General features: G+C 33.2%; 1 protein-coding gene and 1 long non-coding RNA gene across 3 annotated transcripts in view; one reads left to right on the forward strand and one right to left on the reverse strand.

Annotated features, from left to right (window-relative positions):
* Positions 1-1213: 1213 nt before the first annotated feature.
* The window catches only part of LOC115442823 (equilibrative nucleoside transporter 2), a 40825-nt gene continuing 17174 nt past the window's right edge, over positions 1214-24864 (forward strand). The window contains exons 1-2 of the mRNA XM_030167992.2: positions 1214-1389; positions 10429-10591. Coding sequence (XP_030023852.1) covers positions 10498-10591 — 94 coding nt within the window. The 5' untranslated portion in view covers positions 1214-1389; positions 10429-10497. The remainder of the gene's footprint in view (positions 1390-10428; positions 10592-24864) is intronic.
* On the reverse strand, positions 15473-16548 carry LOC119189665. Of its 2 annotated transcripts, XR_005112524.1 has the most exons (3): positions 16214-16541; positions 15883-16039; positions 15473-15595 (listed from the first exon to the last, which is right to left on the reverse strand). It is a non-coding gene; the product is annotated as an uncharacterized LOC119189665 (long non-coding RNA). The 2 variants fall into 2 exon arrangements; XR_005112523.1 differs by having other exon boundaries at positions 15883-16548.

Genomic DNA, 24864 nt, shown 5'->3' on the forward strand with positions numbered 1-24864 from the left:
GCGGTGCTATAAGAGGTGATGGATTTTCAGTGATTTTTCGTCACTGTCTTCACAACGACATCCACTTCTACCTGAATCTACAGCCATTGCATTTTGCGTTTTTTATTACATGTTTTGCACACCTTATTTAATCGTATGCGCTTTCTTTTTATTTGTATTGGAAATTGAACAATCTGTGTCTATGCTTGAAGCAGTTTCTATTGTTACAAAATGTGATGGTTGGGAACATCACCCCCAGGATCTGGGGCTCGTCCATCCCCAACCCCCAACTAAATATTAATAAAATATACACTTACCAATAGTTGTTTTCTATATACACTACACTACAATTAAATAAATAATGAAAAAATATATACAATTTACAACTTAACTGACTAAATTTCTGAATAAAAATAATTATTTTCAATTTAAGATGAAAAAAGACACCCGCCAAATTTAAAGGTTTCCCGCGCTTTTCTCAACGTTTATTGCAAAATATCCCAGATGGATTTTTTTTTATTTACTCCTTAAGGAGAAGGCAAAGGCTCTCAACCATACAGCCTTATCCCAAAGAGATTTAAAAAATAATATCCTTTGCTCGGAATCCTTTGCAAAACCACAAACGAAACATTTTTTTTTTTTTGGACTTGCATGTAAATATAAAATCATACATCCAGTATACATAATGTGTTGACTGTTAAAAAATACCTATTTTCAGCTTAATTATTTTCTGGGTCTAGTTTAGCTCTCACAACTGAAAATTACACATATAACTAAGTTTTGATTGCATTTTTTGCAGTCTACAAACATGTAGAAAATAATAGCTTTACGAGATTGACATAAGGAACATTGCTTAGTTCTTAGTCTAAAGCCGATTACGCCACCTTACTTGTTTCAAACATGAATATGGTTCATTAAGTAAGTAAAGCGGTTAAGAATCAAAGTCGATAGTCGATAACAAAACGATAGATTGATAATATTATAATACTATTTCCCCATCTCTAAAAAATTATCAAGTTCACATTGTTGCTTTCCTAATAAAATCTAATTACATTGTATAGGTACGTACAAAATGTATAAATATTAAATACGTTAATTATTATACTTCTCTGATATTTAATAATAAAAAATCTTCATCGATTCGAATCGATTTTCACTCTAAATTAAAGTAATAATTATTTATTTCATTCTAACGCAATATGCAAGAAATCGTTATTTATTTAATTTCACTTTTTGTGTATGACAACCCCAAATTAAGTGCAATGAACGACGCAAACGGGGCGGTCGTGCGGCACGTGTTTGGTTTTTACTGTAATGCAGTTATTATGAATAAAAAAGTTTAGTTTCCTTAAAAACTTATTGGATTTTAGTACGAAATTCACATTTGCTGTGACAACTGGTTATGATTTGGTAAGTCTTAATATTATAATGTTTATCACACCGACCACGCGCTCAGTGGAGCACGTTTAAAATCACAGGGAAATTAGAGGTATTTTTCACTATCGCTACTTTTTTTTTATAGGGTAGGTATAGTAAATAAACAAAAACGAAATACTATTTTTTATTAGTTTAAATTAAGAATATCTCGATACGAGTACAGAGAAAATAGAAGGTAGTAAGTAAGTAAGTATATTTGAAGGTTCGTGTTATTACCGCAATAATATTTGTTTCTTATATTATACATATGAAAAGTAAATTTTAAAGGTGTACTTTGGTAGTTACTTCAAAAATGGAGTAAATACAATAAGAAATAAGATCATAGCATTCAAAGTAATATGATTTTCATTGAGAAATCCATATATTTTATCAAGTTCTTGTCGATTGTTTAGTTATTTTTATATATTTAAGTCAATCGTAATTTATTCAAAAACAATATGAACATGTTTATTAGTTGCTTTGTATAGGAGATACCTAATACATGTTATGTATAGAGATTTCCTATAATTACTTTACAATATAGTAATCCGATTGCGTATTCTTTTTCGGAATGTATGAAGGTATTACGTACGTACCGTTATCTTGCGTAGATACCGCTCGGAATATACAAATTGTGTTTGAAGTCGCCAAAGAATCCCTGTTTTATAAATTAAATCTTTTATGCCTTACCATTGTTGGACCCCATTCATAAACACAAATGCTGACAGCTATTAACTCTGTTGCACATTTCATGTGTCTAATTTAAATGTCTCTTAATTCACTGTAATCGTTGTGGATTTGCTTATTTTGTAGTCTGTACCTTGTATATGGTAACTATAATTTAATTAAACTCACTTTATTTTGTATAAATTAAGCGTCTTAACTTATTTTAGTTTTCTGTGTTCACATATTTTTGGAATCCAGTCTAGATTAAAACTTTATAATTTTATGTATATTTTTATAACAATAATTGTAATCTGTTTTATGTACAAAACAAACAAAAAATTTGCTCAGGGTTGTAAAATTTATATTATTTAAAGAAACATTTATCTATTTTCTATAATTAAATGCTATTTAGCATTTTAAATATAGAATTATTCATTTTATTTAAAATATTGTTACAAAAAATCAGTAAGTGTGAGGATGCATAAAACACAGCGAAAGTAACCCTTCATTATTTTCAATGTTTTATCATTTGGTGTTGCAGTCAGCTGCACATCCTGGTCTTTGTGCCCATACAAAGAGTGACTAATGACTCACAATATATCAACAGCTTTCTTTGTACACTGTACAGATTAAACATTTTACACTTTGTAAATATGAATAATAGGAATTGTCCGTTTGGGTCAATTGTATCTTTTTAGTCAACTACAATATAATGTTGGTATATTTATTTACTATTTTTGTATAAGTCGAAATTGTATTTTATCACATATAAAGTAAAGACATAACGTAAAAACAATTTTTTGATTTACAATAATCCATTCATAATCTATTTCAGTGTCAAATTAGTGTTGTATTTTGCCAGTAGATTCTTAGGCTTAGGCTGCCAGAATCTTTTCCCAGTATAGTTCAAATATTTCAACTTTATCTTTCATAAACTACATAATATTTATATCATAGTCAAATATAAATACTTAATGGTTTCACTACAACTTTGAATATGGCATGCCATATCTCCATGCTTGCTAATGAGCTATGTCTATTTTCTGCCCATCCCTTTGTACCATAGAGGAAGTAAGACATAAAAACCAGAGTGTAAACACACATTGTGTAGTGCGATCATCGCGCCACGCCGGCTCAGCGGACAATTGGGATAATTCAATCAACACTGCATTGTTTACAACTAGTCTTTGCTCTCGTCTCTCTCTCTCGTCAGAAGAAAGTTTTAAGTGACTAATATATTTATAAAAAGACGCCCATTTTGTCTGTGTGCCAAAAATTTTTAATTTTCGCATTTACCAATTTAGTAGGATTTTTAAAATTTTCTGATACCTACGTCGATTGCGTTTAATCGTACAATGATAGTGATATCACAGGACATAATAAATATGAAATTATAGCATTTTAATGAGACCAAGGCTCCTTCATGCGTTATCATTCGCGTAATGTTTCCATTTTTATAAAATCAATAATCGTGTTATAAATTTTAGGTAGTTGTCGATATTCAGTTGAAATAACACATAGGTATTTTTAAGTTGAAGTACAGTTATTGGAAATACAGAAGGCAAATCGAATAAAATTAATTATGTGCGTTTTCAATCATTATATTTCAAAGTAAAACTACCCTAAGCGCGTGGGCGCGTTTTTCTCAACACCAGCCTCGATTTTCACCGGTGACCAGGTTTCAGTCACGCCATGTCGGTTACTACTAAGATTTCTTGAGATTATGGCTTAAGTCGTGACGGAAAAAATCTAATAGAGAAATCTTGGTCGAAAATTCTCGCGCATCGAAAAATGAGAAACGTGGCTTCATAACAGTCGTTTGTCGACATGGTTAGTTTCGTACAAACTTAGATTTATTTATTTAAATAAATAACCCCAATCACTATTTTCGAATCAATAATAAAATTTTATACCAGCATAATGCTTGTCGACATTTGTAGACATGCTTACAGATTATTTTGATTGGTTGATACTTAATATGGATCTGAAGATGTTTTATTGATTTCGGTCATAACACCCGGTTAAGTACGGCCTAGTGATTCTAAAATCAAAAAAGCCGCTATCTCATACTATAGCGCAATACAAACTCGTATTGGCACTTCAAAGTTCTTATGTTAATCTATTAAAAAATTCCAGATACCGCTAGCAACAGATATATATGTAAAGTAATTAAAATGTATTTGTGCAAGATCAATTTTTATCTTAGCCAAGATAATTCCCGATGATTAAATACGAGCTTGTATTTTAATAAGCTTTTAAGACGATAAATTCATGTTAACAACTTAATTGTTGATAAGGCGGGTGGGAACATAATAGCACCTACTGAACTGTGAAACAGCAATTAGGTACAAGTTACAACCAGATTATCAGTAAGTAGCCTTTTCGATTTGCTTGCTCCTTTTGTAATTCGTAAAATTAAGGTATTAAAAAAAGAATTCATTTTATTATTACACAGGGGCATATAGCTTTTTATCCTCTTTCTAGTGGGAGGATTGAATAGAATCAATTTATTATTATTCTATTGATTATCTCTTCACGAACTCGTAAGCTTACCAATTACCTCCATAATAATACTAGTAACTCCTGCGCGTGAATAGTTCGTCCAATAAAATTTTCTAAGAGATTATTATATTACGTTTAAATTAAAAAAAGTAATAAACTATAGTTTTTATGATAAGTGTACAAATATTATAGACCTCTAAAATATAATATGCGTATCAGCCCTGCACAAATTATGTTCTGTGTTACTTCGTTGTTATATGCATATCGTCGATTAGATGTTCATTGTACTAATTTCTTGCAACCGATATGTTTATTCGCCTCACGACACGGAAGTATTGACCAAATACAATACTTTTAAACAGCTAAAATATTCAAAGTTGCGATCTTATCGCGTGAAAACGGCGTAATGTGAAATGGGTTCCGTTTTAGGCACGTGTCATTATTATAAACCATCTTTTGTATTTCAGGGGTTAATTATCAATACCTCCGTAAACAGCTAGTCATAATTTATTCACGTGATTTGAATAATATTTAGAAAAATAAGAAACTTAAACTAGTACCTACCCAGAAGTTAGTACCTTTATTTTTAAATGTGGAAAATAAATTATATTTGGTTATTTGTTCAATTAAGGAGAAAATGTATTGCATAATATATTTTCACATTTATAATTTATTGTTCATTATTATTCACGGAAAGTGTGAAAATTTAAATAACGCCAAAAAGAATTTGTACAAAGTTCATTGCTGTGTAAGTACGCAATGCGTAAGCCGCATTTTACCGCACGTGCCTTGTATTACAAAAATCCCACAGAGATTATGTTGTCGCCAGCTATAGTAGCGGTGTGATAACACTTCAAATATTTATCTACAGCAGCTATCAGGTCATTGGGTTTGTATTCTTAAGCCTCTGTAGTTGGTACTCGCTTCCACATTACGACAGTCTAGACAGAACAAATATTACTATTGTTATATTTATAAAGAAAATCATGAATCAATATTTAATATGATTTACTTTTTTTCTGATATCTTGCGTGTTGGGTTGAAATAAATTAACATTCGTGCTGTGCTCGGGCTTCTAGTAAAAAGGATGTATAAAATGTTTGTCAGCACGTTTCCTTTAATTCGCCTTGAACATTTCACATAGGTATAAACAATCAATGAATATAAATAAACCTCGTTGTTTGTAAAATGACAAACTATGCAATTTGCCGACATCAAATTGTTGTTTGCAGCATAATTTGTAGCCCTTGTTGTACTATGGTCCAAATTGCGGAAAAATCTTTAAATATAATCAATTTGTGAATAAAATTACTGTTCTGTATAAAAAGATTTCATTAGCTGTATTTGTTAATGTTTATAACACATTCGTTTTACATTTTGCAACCGTTATAATATCGATCTCTTCAAATCTTTGGCGTTGACAAAGGAAGTGTGGGTACCCAGATGTAATACAATGAATGAATGTATGTTAAGGGCTTGTGCATGAATATTGATGGATCAAGTGTCCGTTATGAGGTCAGTCACTTACGGACCGATATATTTTAGGTCAAGATATAGCAGGAAGCAACACGTAAATGCGGTTGAACTCTTCATCACATTTGCATGTTTAGGTATTTATTAAAAATAAGGGTTTTTACGTGTTCGATTTGCCTTATAGTGTTTTAATTAATTATATTCTGACTTTTGTCCGTAAATTATAATTAGAAACACATATTGTTTTGTATGGCATTATGTTTCAATGATGATGGTCTAAAATAATTTCAATTTTCCAAAAAAATGCCATAATTTTAGCTAAGTTACATTACATACATCTTGTAATTACATTTAAGTTTGCTTCCTCTAACCTTTTTACCCTATTGTAAATTACTACAAATGCGTAAATGTTCGACCATAAAAATAAATGAAGAGCCGAAAGAACTGTTACAAATATACTTCAAAAGCAACTCCACACTTAACGTGAATCAAAAGACATTCAACACCATAGATTAGGTATTAGAGAACGTACCCAAGCCAAAAGTCAACAACCATCTCAACTCAACCAAGATAAAAAGTATTGAGAAGTCAACACGTGGCTTGTTGAAAAACTAGTTGGCGAGACCCAATTCGCTTAAAGAAAGGAGAATACTTGTTAAGACGGGAAAAGCTGTTCAATGGTCGTCTAAATACCAAGCGCTGTCTGTGAGCCTAGGGAAGCGGGACGTCAACGAATAGGCTGTCTCGTTGCATCTCAGTGTGTCGAGGCCTGGATTGTTTTTCGGTCAAATACTTTACGTTGCAATGCGGATTCTGTTTAACTGTTATAGTTCGGAGCAAATGGTTGACATTTAGCGCGATCTTTGAATAATTTCGAGTTAGTTCATTCCTAAAATTAGTTAAAAACGAATTGTTTGTTTTAGACGTTTCTTCGGATATCGGCAGTAGTTTAATAGTATTTGATAGTTTTGCTTTTTTGTAAAGGTACAAGCGAAAAATGACAATTCTGTACGTACTATATGGATTTAGCCTTAATCGAAGTCACGTCGCGTTGTTAGTCCCAGTGAAATCCCGACTGCGTTTAAGGCAAAACGTCTTGTTTCTTATGTAAATTATTTGAAACCAGTTTGAATCCAAATCTCCCTTGGGTTTTGGGTGCCCAATAACGCTTTGATATCAATTACATAATACTATCTCATCGTAACGTAGCACATTGGCTGTATTTCTGGGTTAAGCAAATATTTTTTCAGCCGTGAGACCCGAGTTTCACTTTCTATTCGTATCTAGTATTCAAAATATACATTGTACACGGTTTAAATAGTGTTTTATTAATTTTATACGAGATGTCATAATTTCTGCTGCTTGAACGGCAAAAATATTTAAATGATCACACTTGTAATTTTCATAGCATATTTTGTTGGAAGATTTACAAACACCATAACGCCTTGCCGTGTATTTCTAACACGGATCGCACGGAATTAGCAACGACGTCCCCTCAACTTTTTAATTTGACTAGGCAGTGCAAACGGAGCATTAAATAAAACCGCTTGGCTTACGTCTGCGAGAGCTCGCAACTCTCCTTCCTTAGTCTACAACTCTAAATATATGTGCTAAGAGTACAATTTTCTTCTACACTTTTTTTGAGTTGGAATTTTCTTTGTAATGGATGCATTATCGCATATTTATAAACAAATTGATAACGTGACGTTGTTGATATTGCGTAAAAATGTGCTGGTTACCTAGTTAGTTATCTTGTTACTTAGTAAATTATATTATGAAAGCTCGGTTGTTCAGTTATAATAATTGTTTATTATATAAGAACAGTATACAAAATTAAGTTAAAGTTTATTGTTAATATCTAATTCTCACAATTGCGCAGATCGTGAGCGTTAAGAGGTTTGTAAACTTCAACTATAATTTTATTACTTAATTATTAAGTTCCAAACGATACTGAGCTATCGAATTTCGAATTGTCCAAGTTTCAGTCCATATGATTTATTATATTATTTATCGTTATATTTATTAGTTATAAATACCATTAAATAATACAAAAATATGTTATTAATGAGGTCTATAAACTGTATCCCAATATAGAGGTTGCTTAGGAAGTGCGGCCCACGCAACGATTGCGTCCAATACTCCGAATAAGGGATTGGAGTCTCGCAGTGACGTCATAACCTGTTTGACTGGATGTAGCTTTTGGCATTCTTTGCTATCTTTTTATGGTGACTTTCGTTTAGTGGTCGTTTGAAAATAAAAGAGTCAATTCTCTTGGAAACTTTAATAGCTGCACGTTTATTGAGTCTTTTTTTTTATTGTTGTAGCTATTGTTAATAGCGTATATTTAAGAGGTATTGCTCGCGGCCCGCAAACGTGAAAAAGTTTTCCGGGATTATAGTTCCGCTATATATTTTCCCGGGATAAAAAAAAGTAGCGTAGGTCCCTCTCAGTGTATCAAACTATATTCATACTAAGTTTCATCGAAATCTGTTTAGTAGTTCAGCTGTGAAAGTAGGTATTACATAGTTACTTTCGCAATTTTAATATATACTAAACTGCTTTTATTAATTTTTGAATCTTGTTGAAATCCACGACTCAACAAAAGCCAGGTTTTTAATAAAGCGCGTAGGTTTCATTTGAATGTATAAATAATCTCGAATAATATTTCTTGTTCTTTTATGAGATATTAAACTGTCCGATATAAATTTTTCATCCATTTATTGCCGTTTCAAAAGGATTTATGTTTTACAACAGTATGTAATGATATACAACTAATAAGTACTCACACGTCAGATTCCAGTAGATATTCGAGTTGTTGCGACAAAATAAAAGATGTTCAATTTTCTATATATTATCAACGACACATTAACATCTTTATCGGAGTCGAAATGTCAAGACCATATTTTAAAGCAGTTTTTACGCAGCTAGCGATACGAAAGGTTAGTAGGTATTTATATTTTCGATAAGAAAATGCACCAAAAAAGTTATCGTCGTGTTTTGTTGATAAGAATGAACATAATGAAGGAATAGTAACGTTTATAATAATACTGAAAATATTATTTTTTTATACGTGCACGCTATAGTGGTGGCCCAACTGCACCTGATGGTGGAGTGGAGTTTAATAACATGTCGACTGACCAGAGAAGATTATCCCTCGGCAGTCGACACAATTATGTCGGCCTGTTGGAACCGGATATATACAGGCTTATCCCGGGATGCGATATACTTACGTACGCCACTATTGCGGGTTTTAACAGCTTGTGTACGGTGGTCACTATTCGGGCGGATATAAAATATATCCTACCACCAGCAACTTGTAAGTCAAAATTCGCCTAATCATGTATTGCTCAACATGCAGCCGTGTATGTTGGCAATATATAAGTAACGCACATGTTGTCGAAACAATTTGCAGGTCAGTGTCATGTTATCATGAGGCACTTACCGCCACCGAGGGAGCGACGTATTACCGATTATGTTCTTGCTTGAAAAGCGTAAAGTAGATGTACATACCTATAGATAAATAAAAGACATACATTGTAGCTCTCCACTAGTTGGTCACAGTGACATGAGCTATCAAAGATAATCACCACTCACTGGTACTCTCAGCGGTTATACCCTACTACAGTGCCCGTCGCACTTGCACACTCGTTATAATTCGAGTGATGAGACTATCGGCACTATACACCAACTCGCTCCTAGTTTCTGGCTCTACTAATTTTTCGTGGCACTATACACTCGCTAACTCGTTTTTAGTTTCTTACTCTACTTGCTTTTCGTTCATTTCAATGGGATAGGTGGCTTAGGATCGTCGGACACTACACAAAACGCCTTTTGAATTTGTTATTTCTTTACCAACACCTTATTTTAGAAAAGCTGTTAAATAGATTATCAGTCAGGCTGGCATCAGGCCGGTCCTAAATAAATAGCACCATGTAACCGTGTATGCATCATAACATTCTCGTATTGATAGACTGCCAGATTTTTTACACATATAGATTTTAAATGTTCTCTGGAGTAGACACCGTTCAGATATTATGTATCAAAGTAAATTGTAAATATCTTAAAATAACTAACTTTTCCTATATCCGATTTTACCGCAACAAGACCCATATTTTTTTCCAATTTTACTATTTCTATCTTTGACAATTACATGAAATTCCTCTCAGTAGTTTCAGGGATCGCTTTAGTCACCGCTCTTTTTTATAACTTTTCTTTCCATGTAAAGACATCGGGTTCTGCTACTTTATTAAATGTATGAACCTAAAAATCATTAACTAATTAAAAATATTTTTTGATATTAAATTGTTTCTATTAATGTACTTAAAAAAAAGTTATCGCATCCAACATTTGATAAATATCAGCTTGATTATAACAATTTATCTTCTTCTCCAGATCGTGCCAGCCGATTGCCATACAGATGCCCGTATCAGTTTTATGATATCGGTGGTGACCCTGTGAGCCATGGAGATGACGCATCAAGTGGGCGCGGAGGCGGAGAGCCTCCTGCGGCCGGACCAGAGGGGCGGTGTCATCATGCCAGGGCAGAGGACAGGACGTGAGTACATTTATTGGAACACCTTGTTTTCTTCCTTACAGTTAGTTTATGAGAAAATAACGGCTAAAGTAAAGTCCATAAGAACTTAACTCATAACTTAGGCAAGAGTAACAGTAACGGCAGATGGAGAGAAAAGTTCTCAAGTGGAGATCACGTACTGGTAAGTGCAGCGTTAGACCTTCACCATGCAACGTGGAGAGAGTACTTGATAAAAGGCCACAGGAAAATGGTGAAAGCAAGCAGCTTATGACAGATCCGTCTGGAAATCTTTAAGGGAGGCGTAAGGCGACATGTGGCTGATGATGATAAGAATGATGTTCTTCAGTAACTTTTATTGTTACTTAAGAATTGGCCGTTAGTAGGCAAACAAGGAGGTGGACTATCTAATGATAATAGGCTTTAGCCTTTAGAATTTAGCAATATTAGTGGTGCAGGCAATCTGCTGCAAAGAGAACAGTACTTTTTTACCTATAAAAGGTAATTTTGAGACGTATATACAGTACGATTTAATAGTACTCGTGGGTGAGCGGGAGTGCAACCTTAGTAAAAAAAACCCAAAAGAGTGTAGGCAGGTTGAAGTTGGGCACGGACGTAAAAAAATATATTTTTTATAATTTAACCCTGAAAATTATTTAAAATTAAATAAGATACGTCGTACAGCTAATGGAATGAAATTTTATTTAATGCTTTTTAAACAAATTCATTTATGAGGTTTCTTTGCTGTTTCAGCAAAAACATTATAAACGATTTAAACTTTATTAACTTGTGTGGTCATTAGTGGCACGATTTTTATTTAAATTCATGAGAGAATTTGTGTGGTACATATTTCTTTCGTGCAGTACCATTTTTCGGTTGCCGTTTCCGACACCGCGCTTGAAAGCCACTATTCATTATGCAACGCGGCTGTTTAATTTAACAACGAACTATGATGCTGTTCTTCTGATTTATTATGGTTCCAAGACCTCTAACTATACTGAATAATTATTGAGTTCTTTATTTAATATTTATCATTTCAGTAATTAGTTTTTATTTCTGCTTTTGGTGATATTTAAGTTTTAAAAAAACATATTATTAGTGCTCTTAATTAAATATCCGTGACTAAACATATGTTATGATGTATTGTAAGTGTTCCTACCTAGTATTTTTTTTAATTAACCAAGTTTTAACACCGATCAATCGACCTTCAATTCTCATGTGGGTAGGGCTAGGTCAATAATCGAGTGGTGAGTGAATTGATGTAATTGATCAAACGACTTTTACACGAACACTGGTAGCTTAAACTATGTGAACGCATAGTAACAGCAATTTTATAGAAGTGTAGGCGTAAGGCAAACAACCGGTCGTGAACTAACAAACCGAAACTTTATCGTGACCTTCAAACATGTAAATCCTTCAAATATTGGGATAACGCTGTGTTTCACCCAAGCGGAGTGAAGAAGACATGAGAATTTGTGACAACCTAATTGTTCTTGGACTTCTGTTTTGTTCTATCTCCATGTTTCTATTCGTATGCGCTCTTCCAAAACAATTCCTACCGGAACGGAGCGGAAACGAGTAATTTTAGCGATTTGCTTTCAAAGCCACGAGAAATTTTAACGATTTTATTTCAAATTACTTTATAGTTTTTTATACTAGATACCTATTTTTATCTTTTCATATAAAACTTTTCACGAAGGTTATGTTATGGAAGCTATAAATCTGGTCCTAAAACATCGTCTGTAGAAACTTTATAGCTACCATCGTCCCACCAGTTTAAGGTTTAGGTCGTTCTAGCCTCGATCTTATCTTGGCATGTATCGATCGCTTGCGTGTCTTCGCGGAACAGCTACCAAACTTACATCATCATCGATCTATTATAAACGGACGATCATATATCTGTCATTGTATATTTATTTGCATATCGCTGGCTCGCTATTACAAGTTCCTATGTTATTTTTTACTTATGTTAGAAAGATATGATAAAATTTTTATGTTAGTCAAAATTAGAAAAGACAATAAATAAATGGGTTCCACCTTATTCATGATTCGGGATTATTATTTTTTTTTTGCTGAAAAAGACAAGATGAAATAGAAATCTTATATTAATTAGTAATCCAGCGATATGTCGTTCTGAATTGTATGAATAGTTAAATGTACGAATGATGATAAAATCAAATAAACTCGGTTACGCATTATAAGTGTTGATCCTATATAATATTAATGTGTTCTGATTAGGATTTTTTTTACAAAACGCTTAATTTATTTTTAATAATATCAATTTGTTAGGTGAACTATATAAAGAGCATTGCTTGAAAAACCAAAGAAATAATAAAACAAGCCCAATAGGGGACCGGACTAATTTTTGTTCTTTATTATTATCAAATATTTACGTTATATAAATTATAACACAGAAAGAATTATTTAAATCCGGTAAAAAATCAACAAGTTATAAGTCTTTCAATTTCGGTAGAAGGGGTAAGTAAGAAGAAACAGAAAAGAGGCGCAATAACCACGTGTGACGTCATCGGGCATTACGACGCGTGCGAAAGAAAGAGATGAAGCGAAATCCCACTTCGCGCCCACTTCGGCACATAGTAATATTTGAAATATGAATTACTGGCTCATTTTTTAACCAATTTCAATGCAGTTTTCGCAGGAGGGTTTCTTTTTCGTATTATTAACCATTACATATAAAATAATGTACAAAATCAAACACAGGACGGTCCCCTATTCAACGTAATATTTTTTTTGTCCTGGCTACAGCAGCGTGGGTTATGAATTATGCTTTATGAAAGTCATTGGTTAATGGTTATGAATGAATATGAAAAACGTTACTACAGCGTGGAAACTGCCTTAATCACTAAACGTGCTTACAAATGAGGAATTGTTTTGATAAATAATATCCATACAAAGCCATTTCATACTGGATATTATAATATTTATAAGGGTGACTTTAGATGGATTATGTGTTCAGTTTTCAAGAGAGGGTTAAAATCGTAATGTTAAAGAAAATCGTATTGTTATTGTTTCTTAATTTTTTGCCCGTAATTATAAAGAAAAAATACAATACCCGATGAGAATACAAGTTATTTATTTCTTAACACTAAAATCCTCACTAGCACGTTAAATAAAATGAACCGTCATCGGTGTTCGGACCTTGAGCCTGGCTGATTTGTTTGCGTTAACTTAAATTACTCAACCAAACTTCGGAATGTGTAATTTGGTCTTATAATATAGGATGTTAAAAGACTATCATGTTTTGTGTTATTTCTGTGTTAGGAATTGGTAGTTTCTTACATGTTACTGTTTTTGTTTTGTGCGGGTACGACAAAGTGAACGCTATATTCGAGTAATCCAAAGGTCTCTCCATATAGAAAGTCGACTGACGAGAGGCCATACTCCACTCGCCAGTCGACACAATTATGCCGGCCTCTTTGGACTGCATACACAGGCCGATCCCGGAACGCGACACACTTACGTGTATCTCTGTGGCGGGTTGCTAGTTTTTACTGTTTAAGGGTCGTGTCGTTTACTATCAGGCGAGCGGTTTGCTCAATATTTATTGCGTTTATTCGTGTAGCTCTTAATGATTGCATCGCAGGTCAGATTTAAGTGGAGCAGTCTGAATTTTTTTGACCTCTATTCACTTTTAGGGCGTACTCGTTAGGTATATAAATAAATATTATTCGTGCAAAGTAAGAGTTAGTGAAAAGTATTTTGTTAATAAAATCCTCAATTCATAAACAAATAATTTGTTAGTGATTTAAAATAGATTTCAAAAACAACTTCATGAATCTGTTTTAATTTTGGGGTTTGTCTGATAACTGATTCATTCGTCGTGTCTGTCGATGTCTTTACAAAACAATTTTACTCAATAGGGGACCGGCCTATGCTTGATTCTGTACATTATTCTATATGTAATGGCTTTTAATACGAAAAAGAAGCACGTCTGCGAAAACAGCATAAAAATTGGTTAAAAAATGAGCGAGTAATTCATATTTAAAATATTGTAACGTGCAGAGGCCCTACTTCGAAAAACGAACATCGAAACGTCGTTCCGAAACGAAGAAACGACGAACTTCGGATTTAACCCTACTACCAAATTACTTCGGATCCGTCATCGTTACTTTCGGAACCATAAACAATCGTTCGAATGAAAATATTGTGTCGGATTAGAGATGTGTATCTTCAAAAACCGTAATTTTTTACCTATCATGGCATTCTTGTAAAAAAACATATAAATTGGATGTCTAATTAGGTTTTCTGCAATCTATCTATTATTTCATAACTCTAAATGTTTATTAATGACAAAATAATAAATATTTTTACTGATTATGCAATCTACGGTCTTATTGCATTATGTTTTAATCTGTGGAATATTAGAATTTTTGACAATTGATGGACATTGACAAGTTGTTTGGCGAAAATCACAACAAATTGGAATTGTAATTTACAAGTAAAATTATTGATTGTATTGGTAAGTTTATAATTAAAATGTTATTTACTCGCTTTAAACAAATTATCTTTTTCATTGTAAAGGCAGTTAGTGTAATAACAAGTAAATTTTTGGTTTGATCTATTAAAGAAATCATTAGTTTTGCCCATCGATATACACAATGGTTTTTATGGTAAAATTTATTCAATCTTTCTATGAATTTTATTATTTTTCATCCCAGCAGGAATAAGAAACCATATATTTATGTACCCTGTGTTAGGATGTTTACAATAAATAATTAACATTTTTCTTATGATTCCACCTAACAGTTTCAAGGAGAGTACGACGACGAGTGCACCTTAGCGACACAGGCGGACCTCTAATCGGGTCCTTCGCATTGACTGAACTGAAAAAAAAAGAAGTACTGGAGAGAGTTAAAAGAAATGAATAAAAAAAAAAAACAAATATAAAAATGATTGTAATAATGTTTTATTTTCCGATAACATATATTTGGTAGTTAATCTTCCATGCGTGATGCAGTGTTGGTTATGGCAGCTCTAGCGAGTTAGTAGTTGTTTAATTATTTGATTCTGAAACAAGAAAACATATTATGTTTAAAGTCTAATAAATTCAAAGTCATAGGCACTTTGTACAAAGGATGGCATAAAATTCATAAGTTTTCTAATGGTTATATGGGTGCAGTCAATGCACCCACATACATTTGCCTGGAATTACATATTTATGAAAAATGAGAAAATATTAATGGCTTGTTTAACCTAAGTAAATAAAGTGTTTAAATTTATTTTAAATTAAAGGCTAATGCTATGTGGATGATACTTAGGTACTTTCTAAGAATGATTAATATTTATTTACTCACTGTTCTTTAATAAGAGTCCTTTCTTGTCGGTTTTGTGGAAATTTTATAAATTTAGTCAATATATGAGGCTGACTCAGACACTTGCCTGAGGCACTCAGAGACTGTTTGCTGGGCCATGGACCCATCTACACTTAGTTCCACAGCTCCCTAACAACTCCTGGAATAAAAATGTAGCGCAGTCAAAATATGAAATTAGAAAAATATTATATACATTTTAGTACAATGCATCAAAAAACAAAAACAAGATCATTTAGACGTTAAGAATACTACAATACTAATACCAGCTAGGTTCTTGAGAAAGGTAGAAAGTAATATTTCTTCTGTAGCTTACCTTAGTGGTAGTATCAATTCCCCGTATATGTTCTTTGGAGGAATTAGTGTACTATACACAACTATATCCTCGCAGATGGTTTCAAAAAGGGGTGGCAAAGTCCTATAAGCTCTTAAAAATTCCATGTTACGAAGGTTTTACGCAGTTAGAGACGCTTCCAACTTCGCCCAGCACTTTCCTATTGCAACAATTCTTCACACAGGAGTTATTGAGCAATTTTAAAACCTCTGGAGTACCAAACGAAAGGCTTAGAGCTTTCGTAAAATTGACGTTAAAATCCGAACGAAGAAACGATGTATTTTATGTCAAATGGGTTTTCATAGTGCGGTCGACGAAAGTAAAAATGTCATAAGTGTCAAAATCCGATTACGGATCCGTTGTCGAATCCGTCATCGGATCCGTAACACTTCGTAGTAACAAAATGTACGATCCGTCATCCGAAACTACGGATTTCGTTTTTCGAAGTAGACTCTCTGGTGGGCATGATGTGGGGATATCGCTTCATCTCTTTCTTTCGCACGCGTTGTAATTCCCGATGACGTCACATGTGGATATTTTGTCTCTTTTCTGTTTCTTGTTAACTACCCCTTCCACCGAAATTCAGACTTATAACTTGTTGATTTTTTACCGGATTTTAATAACTCCTTTTGTGTTATAATTTATACAACGTAAATATTTGATAATAGTAAAGAACAAAAATGAGTCCGGTACTCTATTCTCTCAGCACGTTAGACCTCTTCGTACTTGACTGATGTATACTAAACAAAGTGTAATATTATTATCAATATTAAAAACAAAATTCCCAAACGATATGCTAGCACAATGTTTAAATATTCAAATAACATAATTTTATTTGCTTAGGTCATGCGTTACGTGATAATAATATATGCACTATATTTCCGGTTGGCTTTCTTAACAATACCTTCTACTGTTTTGGCACCGATAATTATATTTTAAAGATATAGCTTTCTTGTACGTATGGCGTATGCAACTTAATTAAGCTATAATTGGCAAAGGTGAATATTATCAGCCTTTCCCCCTTGCATTTCCTCCACAATCTATTCAATATATTCAGCATCCTAAAGACGTTTCAATACTTATTACTTAACATCGGTGAATATCTTGTTTGCCGAGTTTGAAAAAAACTCGTGTCATAATCAACAATGACGCATAATGCGAAGGTGTTCTCATGTACTCGGAATGTACTTATGTGCACGGAATACGATATTCTAATGCCTAATTATGTGTGCCTAGAATTTGATACGTAAACATTAAATACAGATCAATATATGTTAAGGTTGTAAATCAATTGTACATGTTTGTTATTAAATTATCCATTAAAAACGAATGCTTATTGTTTATCCGATTGTGATCTTGACCAACTGACACTTGACATTGTGTTTATTTATATACATTTAAAGAGAATAATTTATATCTATGCTGAAGTGATTTTTTCGCTAATAAAATGAAGTACACTGACACACGGAAAAACTAGTTGCATGACGGAATGTATTAAATTTGTATTGGAGATGTTTATGAATATACTCTGCTTCTATTTCTTAATATAATTATGCCCGTCATACTTATTGTACTTCTGGTATTGTATGCATAGCATAAAACTGGGACACATTAATTTACAGTTTAAGGGTAGCAAAATTAACTTATCATCATTTGCTCATTAAATAGAATGTTTTTGAAGTTGGCTATTACTGCTTAATATACTTAAACTACATTATTTAATGCGTTTGGATATAGTTAGGTTAAAAGTCAAATATTTTATCAGCGCCATTATCTTCAATCTAAAGCTAGTAATACAAGCGTGTCACTAGAGTTCAAACAAATGAAGCGCGCGTCAAGAGTGCATACAATAAATTATATAGCGTGATCGCCCCGCGAACGACAATAAGACCTAATGAATTGTGATCTAATTACACTCGTTTGTGATTCAAGAGTTCAAATGTTGCATTTTTTGTATCATCTTGTATTGTGTGGTCGGTTTTAAATGAAAACTTCATAGAATATTAATTTTTTATATATTTTTATATTAGAACTTAGATAAATGCAAATTAATTGACGTATTAATTCATTTAAGACTTCTTGAGATTAAAATAGGTTTTCATTCTTTGATACTTAATTTTGCTAATAATAACAAAATAAAATATATAGCAATAGTATTATATATAAATATATAGTACTACACCTGTGTCATTTTCAACGCCTCATTGTCCTAGACATTCTTGTTATCATAATACTTCACAAAAGTATTCACAACACAAGGAATCGAACTAAAACTTTGATTTATAGCAACGAGAATGATCAACATTTATGTTTGATCAAGCATTTATTGTAAACGTGATCTGTTAGCGTAGGAAGGGAAAGTGATGCATAGGCTCAGAAAAAAACAACGTTCAATATGGTTAATCCTAATCATATTATCGCCTGTGGGCGAGTGATGTCAGACTACAATAGACGAGTGAGGATCCGAGCACACGATGTTTAAGCGAGATGACGCGTTTCAAACGAAACTAAAATGCGTAGTAAACGCAATGCAGTCAGACATTGTGCATTTTATAAATATGCGCTTTTTTTAATGTACTCGATTCCGGTGTAAAAAGCCTCGTTCGCATAGGCCCTAATGAATTTATAATAATGTAACTCCATATTATTATTAAGATTTATGTACTTCGCCTGAATTTCATAAGGAGGATGGCATATTGAACAGTATGTAGCCACTTAAAGTATGTAATGAGTTAGAAGGTAGTGACATTGCACTAGCTTTTTAAAATAGGAAAATAGATAAAAGATTATGTATTTCGCTGCCTAGTGGTAAGGTTGTTTGTAGTGCTCGCCGGTCTGGCAAACAATCTTTACCATTTAGCTGATGTACGCGATTTGTAGAACACGTCAAGTCTTACTAGTTTTTAGAGTAAATGTTGATTACACAGAATGGATGAAAGAAGCTAGTGGCTAGTTACCGATTGAAATAGCATTGGATACAAATAATTCAATGAATCGTACGCTCTTTAAGGAAAAGTGTCTTAAAGAAATCAGGTCTGATTTGTGTTTAATCTTGTGACCTCGGCTAATTTTATCCAAAGTTAATTTGACTGTTAATTTGTTGAGATGTTACGGTTGAATTATTATTTTCGTTCCTCCAATAATAAGTTTAGTAAGATGGTAATCGCGACTTCTAATTTTCGACTAGAGATTTTAAACATAAATTGATTTTAATATTTAATTTATTTATAGAGGTTGTTAATAAACTTATTTTTAAAGGTTGAGTATTCAATTAAATACAATCTAAGCATTGAAACTAAAATTTATAATTATAAAGGTGAAAGTAGTATTTTATTGAATTCAACTTGAAATTTAATTTGGTTTTAAGAAAATCTGAACCTAAGATAAATATAGCTTGTTATTTAGGAATAGATTACACGAGATCTGTACACCATAGTGCATGGCACAAAACCTTTTTAGTTATATAATATTAATATCCGTATGTAGTATATACTGTTTGTCAAATAATTTCTAGTTTGGGCGTCCGTGGGTGTCTGTGGGCGTGAATGTCATCGCCGAATGAAAGTTGTGACTTGTGCGCGATTTTTATTTTTCGTTTAGTTCGGTTTTTATGAAGATCCAAGATTTTGTCGTTGCGGCTTTTGTGGGTGTGTATTTAGTGTTAGTAATTTTGTATGCGTATTCTTTATGGAATTAGTTTGTTCACGTATTCAAATATTGAATATAATGTTTGGTTGTAGGCGATATAATATAGAAATTGTTGTATAAATATGTGTAGTGGAATGAATTTGATGTGGCAATAATGTTAGCCTCGTATTTCAAGAAATTCTATAAGTATGATACTTACTAAAATATGTGACGAAGGTATCACAAACCACAAAGTCTCAGAGTCCCCTACAACATATGGACAGAAATATTTATATTTATTTTACCCCATGGGAAAACGAATTCAAGATACTGTGTTGATAATCCACCATGGGCACCCCCATGTTGCTAAGACCATGTCGTAAATCTGTATGTAAGATTAATGTTTACCCAAAGTGCGTTAGTGCATTACATGGATATTTATTTTGGAGTCGATATCGGCTTTCCACAGGGTTCTGCATCAATAACGGACTAATGGGCGGCCGGTTATTGCGCTCTGGCCAAAATTAAATTGTTCGCAAATAGCTCTGCACTGGCGCTTACGGTGATAAGACGGCGGCTTTGGCGGTTATATGCGGTTTTATTGCGATATTCTTGATGAATTTTTCACGCACGCATTATATGGATTTTTGAAAGTAATTTTAGAAATGATTACCAGCGAATGGTGTGTCATCGGGGAATTGTCGGGGAATAAAACTTAATTCCTAAATAAATGTAGTTTACAAACTTAACAATTTTGTACAAACGAAAAAAAAGTAATTATGACGTAATCGTTTTTTCTGTTCGAATTGGCGTAATCTATACTCTATATTATTATGTAAAGATGAAGACTAACCCCCTTATTCATAAACGTTTTTTATCTTAGGACGGAGTAAAGCTGTGATAACAAGCCTGTTTCTCAGTGTCCAACGGCACCGAGAAATAGACATAGGGCCGTTGTGATTGGTTATTATTGTTGTATTTCAATATTAGCCAATCACAATGGCCCTATGTCTACGCACTGCGAAGACTGCCATGCCGTCAGCACTGAGAAACAGACTTGTTATCACAGCCTTACTCGGTCGTTAGATACAAAACGTCTATGAATAAGGGGGTAAGTTTATTTGATTGAACGCGCTAATCTCAGGAACTAATGGGTCCAACTGAAAAAAACTTTTATTCATTTTAAGAGCTTTTATTGCGCGAGCTGCGTAAACGGTTAAAGTTACGCAACAATCATATGTGGTGATATAGTTCCTCTTAAAAAGTTCTAAAAAAATATTATAAAACAAAGTCCCCTGCCGTATCTGTCTGCTTTTTTTTTTGTCGCGGACAAAGAGCCTTATGACTACCCAGTCTTCATGGGGGGCGATCGGGCGGTTATGTTGGGGTCACCGTGCCTTACGACCCGGCGCACAGTGGATCGAAAAGGCAATATTAGTGACTTAGGAAATAATTTTGTGCTTATCAATTTTTTTTTACGCTAATCGCTAGATATTATTAACGCTTACAATATTCATTCTTAGTAATTTTTTGATAATCATCATAGTTTCGGCTAAAAAAAATATTTCTTCTTTTTGATGTATGGAACGCACTATAAAAACCTAAATTTCTACGGAATCCTGAAAGGTCTTGCTTTGAAACCTTTTTTTTATTAATTTTGGTCTATTCTACTATACTTATGCACTTCGAACGTCTGCATCGACCTGCCACTTTTCCAGTTATACAAGTTGAAAAAAATGATAAAAATGATAATATATTTTATATTTTTTAAAAACGTTTTTTACGATTATCTTAGGCAAATTTAACACTTACTAAATAAAATTATGTAATAAATTGATTATTATTACAGCTTATAATAATATTTGGGCGAAAATTACATCAAATAATTTAATTAAAAAAAGGATTATCCCCATCTACTCACTCAACACATCACATCACATCAGCCCTGTACTTATACTGTCCCACTGCTGGGCACGGGCCTCCTCTACTACTGAGAGGGATTAGGCCTTAGTCCACCACGCTGGCCTAGTGCGGGTTGGTAGACTTCACACACCTTCAAAATTCCTATAGAGAACTTCTCAGGTATGCAGGTTTCCTCACGATGTTTTCCTTCACCGTTGAAGCAAGCGATAATTCACAATGAATACACACATAATTTTTTAGAAAAATCAGAAGTGTGTGCCCTTGGGATCTACTCACTACCACTACTATTTTGTAAATTTTCTAAATTACTCTCTACATTAATAAATTCTAGCTCTTCTGGTTCTGTTGGCAAATGCAGAAGTTCCATTTTTTTAATATTTTATTTTAATAAAATTCTTTGGCTTTTGGAGGGAGTATCAATACATTTTGTTTTGTCATGCGGGGTCTAAGGCTGATCTTTGGATCAGACGACAAAAGAAGATTATGGAAGATGTCCTCATTTGTCGCTATCCTATTTATTTTCCGGGAATGGTTTTCTCTATAATCTCGGAAGTCTTTATTACGTGCTTCTGCGGCTTCTTTTGACAGCTTCCCAATGGGTATGGCCCCAAAATGTTTAATTATATCAGCCCCATGCATTAATAATTTGTGTACACTGGACGGCATATAATACCAAGGATATAATTTAACATATAGTTCTGCGGTTTCATTGCAGAATATAGAAAATTTAATATGATCAACACGCTCTCCAGATGCAATGGCTTGAAGAATCACATAAAAATTTTCTATGAGTTGCTCATTAATGCCAGAGATACGCGCTGTTGTGGCTTTATTTTTAAAAAATCTTCGGGCAGTATTACCGTCGTTAGTACTGCCTGTTCCTTGCTTTACTACATCAATTAATAAACCGCATTCTTCTTTAAATGCTCGGTGTATTGCGATCTTTTTGTTCTTGATTTCATTTTTATCGTCACCCCTGCAGCTCCACTTCTTAATTTCCAAACGATAAGATATGTGGAGTAGGCACTCCACGCATTTTATCCAGGCGTGCAATGACGATAATCCATACTGGTACATTTCTTCATCATTACCTCGCAGATTGTGCGATTTCCATAGCATTTTTTCTTACCATCTTGTGTCAAATTTACATATTTTCACAATTTTTTCAACTCGTATAACTGGAGAAGTGACAGGTCGATGCAGACGTTCGAAGTGCAAAAGTATAGTAGAACCGATTAGGATTAAGTAAAAACTAGTTTCAAAGCAAGACCTTTCAAGATTTCACAGAAATGTAGGTTTTTATAGTGCGTTCCATACATCAAAAACATGAAATATTTTTTTTAGCCGAAACTATAAGGTTTATCAAAAAATGACTAAGAATGAATATTGTAAGCGCTAATAATATCTAGCGATTAGCGAAAAAAAAAATTGAAAAACAAAATTATTTCCTAAGTCACTAAAATTGCCTTTTCGATCCACTGTGCGGCGCGGCGTTGATCCGTCCGGATTTAGATGACTACGGGAATTCTATCCTGGAAAATTTTATCATATCTTTGAATGAATTAGTTAATGCACGTGCATAGAGATATGGATTTCAAAAATTTGAATTAGTGCGTTAAATAGGTTACGCAATATTTAGATACCGCGATTGATTCGATTTGGAGGCTCGAGAAATGTATTGTTCCTTTATGCATACAGATTTCGTAACGATCCATTGTTTGAAAATTTCCCCAGGCGGTAAGTCATGTTTCAAGTATTCTAAAACTTTTATAATAATTTAAATTTCTGATGTTTTATGGTATTTGTTCGCTATATTTTTTAAGATTAACAGCAAATTTTTAAGTTGATAAGTCTAAATGACCACGTAAAGCGTTAATTACTTGACATCGCTCCAGTGTCTCGGAATAGCAAGACAAGATATTATTTAAGGATGCTCTCCGATGGAGTCCCAAATCTTGTTATTGCATGAATTGTAGCATTTTTGCAAAAAACATAAGTGGGGTATGAAATTAATATCTAAGTGCGTTTTGGCAAGGAAATGCTTTCACAAAAATGTGCCGCCAATTCTCTTCCAAGCATCCAATTTTGGTAATCTCTTTCGGAGTCGTTTCCGGCTCTTTCTCGCTGACCTGTGACTTGCGATTATTTTGAACTTGTTCGTTTTGTGACGAGCAACATTGTAGCGGTTGCTTGAACACTAAAATTGTATTAATCGCTGAGAAATCTGAGAAAAAATGTTAGTATAATATATTGGTCTTATTGCAATAATATAAAACAGCTTGCAAACTAAGTTGAGTTAATTTAGCTGAGATCGCATGGCTGAGATATTTTTTTTTGCCTGTGTGCAGACCAATGGCGAAGGGTGAATTTTTTTGAAGGGGAACCCGATACAACGTAATATTCGTAATAATAATATGCATAAATGTGATTTTCAAGTAGTTCAAATGCTAATTAGATTTTACATAAATAACGAAAGGGAAATCGGCAGGCATCGGGTTGTATGGACTGTTTGCCACTGGTGCAGACCGAAAATTATGTAATCCAAGGTACTATGTGTTTTTGCCATACTATATGTTAATGTTTATTTAAAAAATATATATACGTCGAGAAAAAAAATAGGTAAAAAAAATGTGTTAAACAGCCGTGTCAGAAATTCTCATTCCAATAATTTTAAATTACTTCTGTGATTCTCAATGTAATATATTGTATCATTCAGTTATTTCGTTGCACGCCGGGAAATACGCGGAAGCGCCTTAATTCTGCTAGATTATCTAAAGTTTATTCATTTTGTCGAGTTTGTGACAAGTTGGCAGCTCTTACGAGTTCTATTTTACTAAATAAATGTGTTCGTATTTTTCACAAAATATATTTATCATTATAAATGATAGCAGTCAATTGTTTCAGTAATTACTGTGTCTTTTTATACTCGTGACTCAGTTTGCGTTAGTTTTTCCTGAGAGGGAAAGTTCTGCAGGAACCGTATATTTTTTAGTTTAAAAGTTGTATAATAGTTGTGCGTAAAAGTAGGACAAATCTTCAAATACATTTCACAATAAATCATTGAGCAAACTTTTCCGATAACA

The sequence above is a fragment of the Manduca sexta genome, chromosome 18, assembly GCF_014839805.1.
Source record: "Manduca sexta isolate Smith_Timp_Sample1 chromosome 18, JHU_Msex_v1.0, whole genome shotgun sequence".
Classification (NCBI taxonomy): Eukaryota; Metazoa; Arthropoda; class Insecta; order Lepidoptera; family Sphingidae; genus Manduca; species Manduca sexta.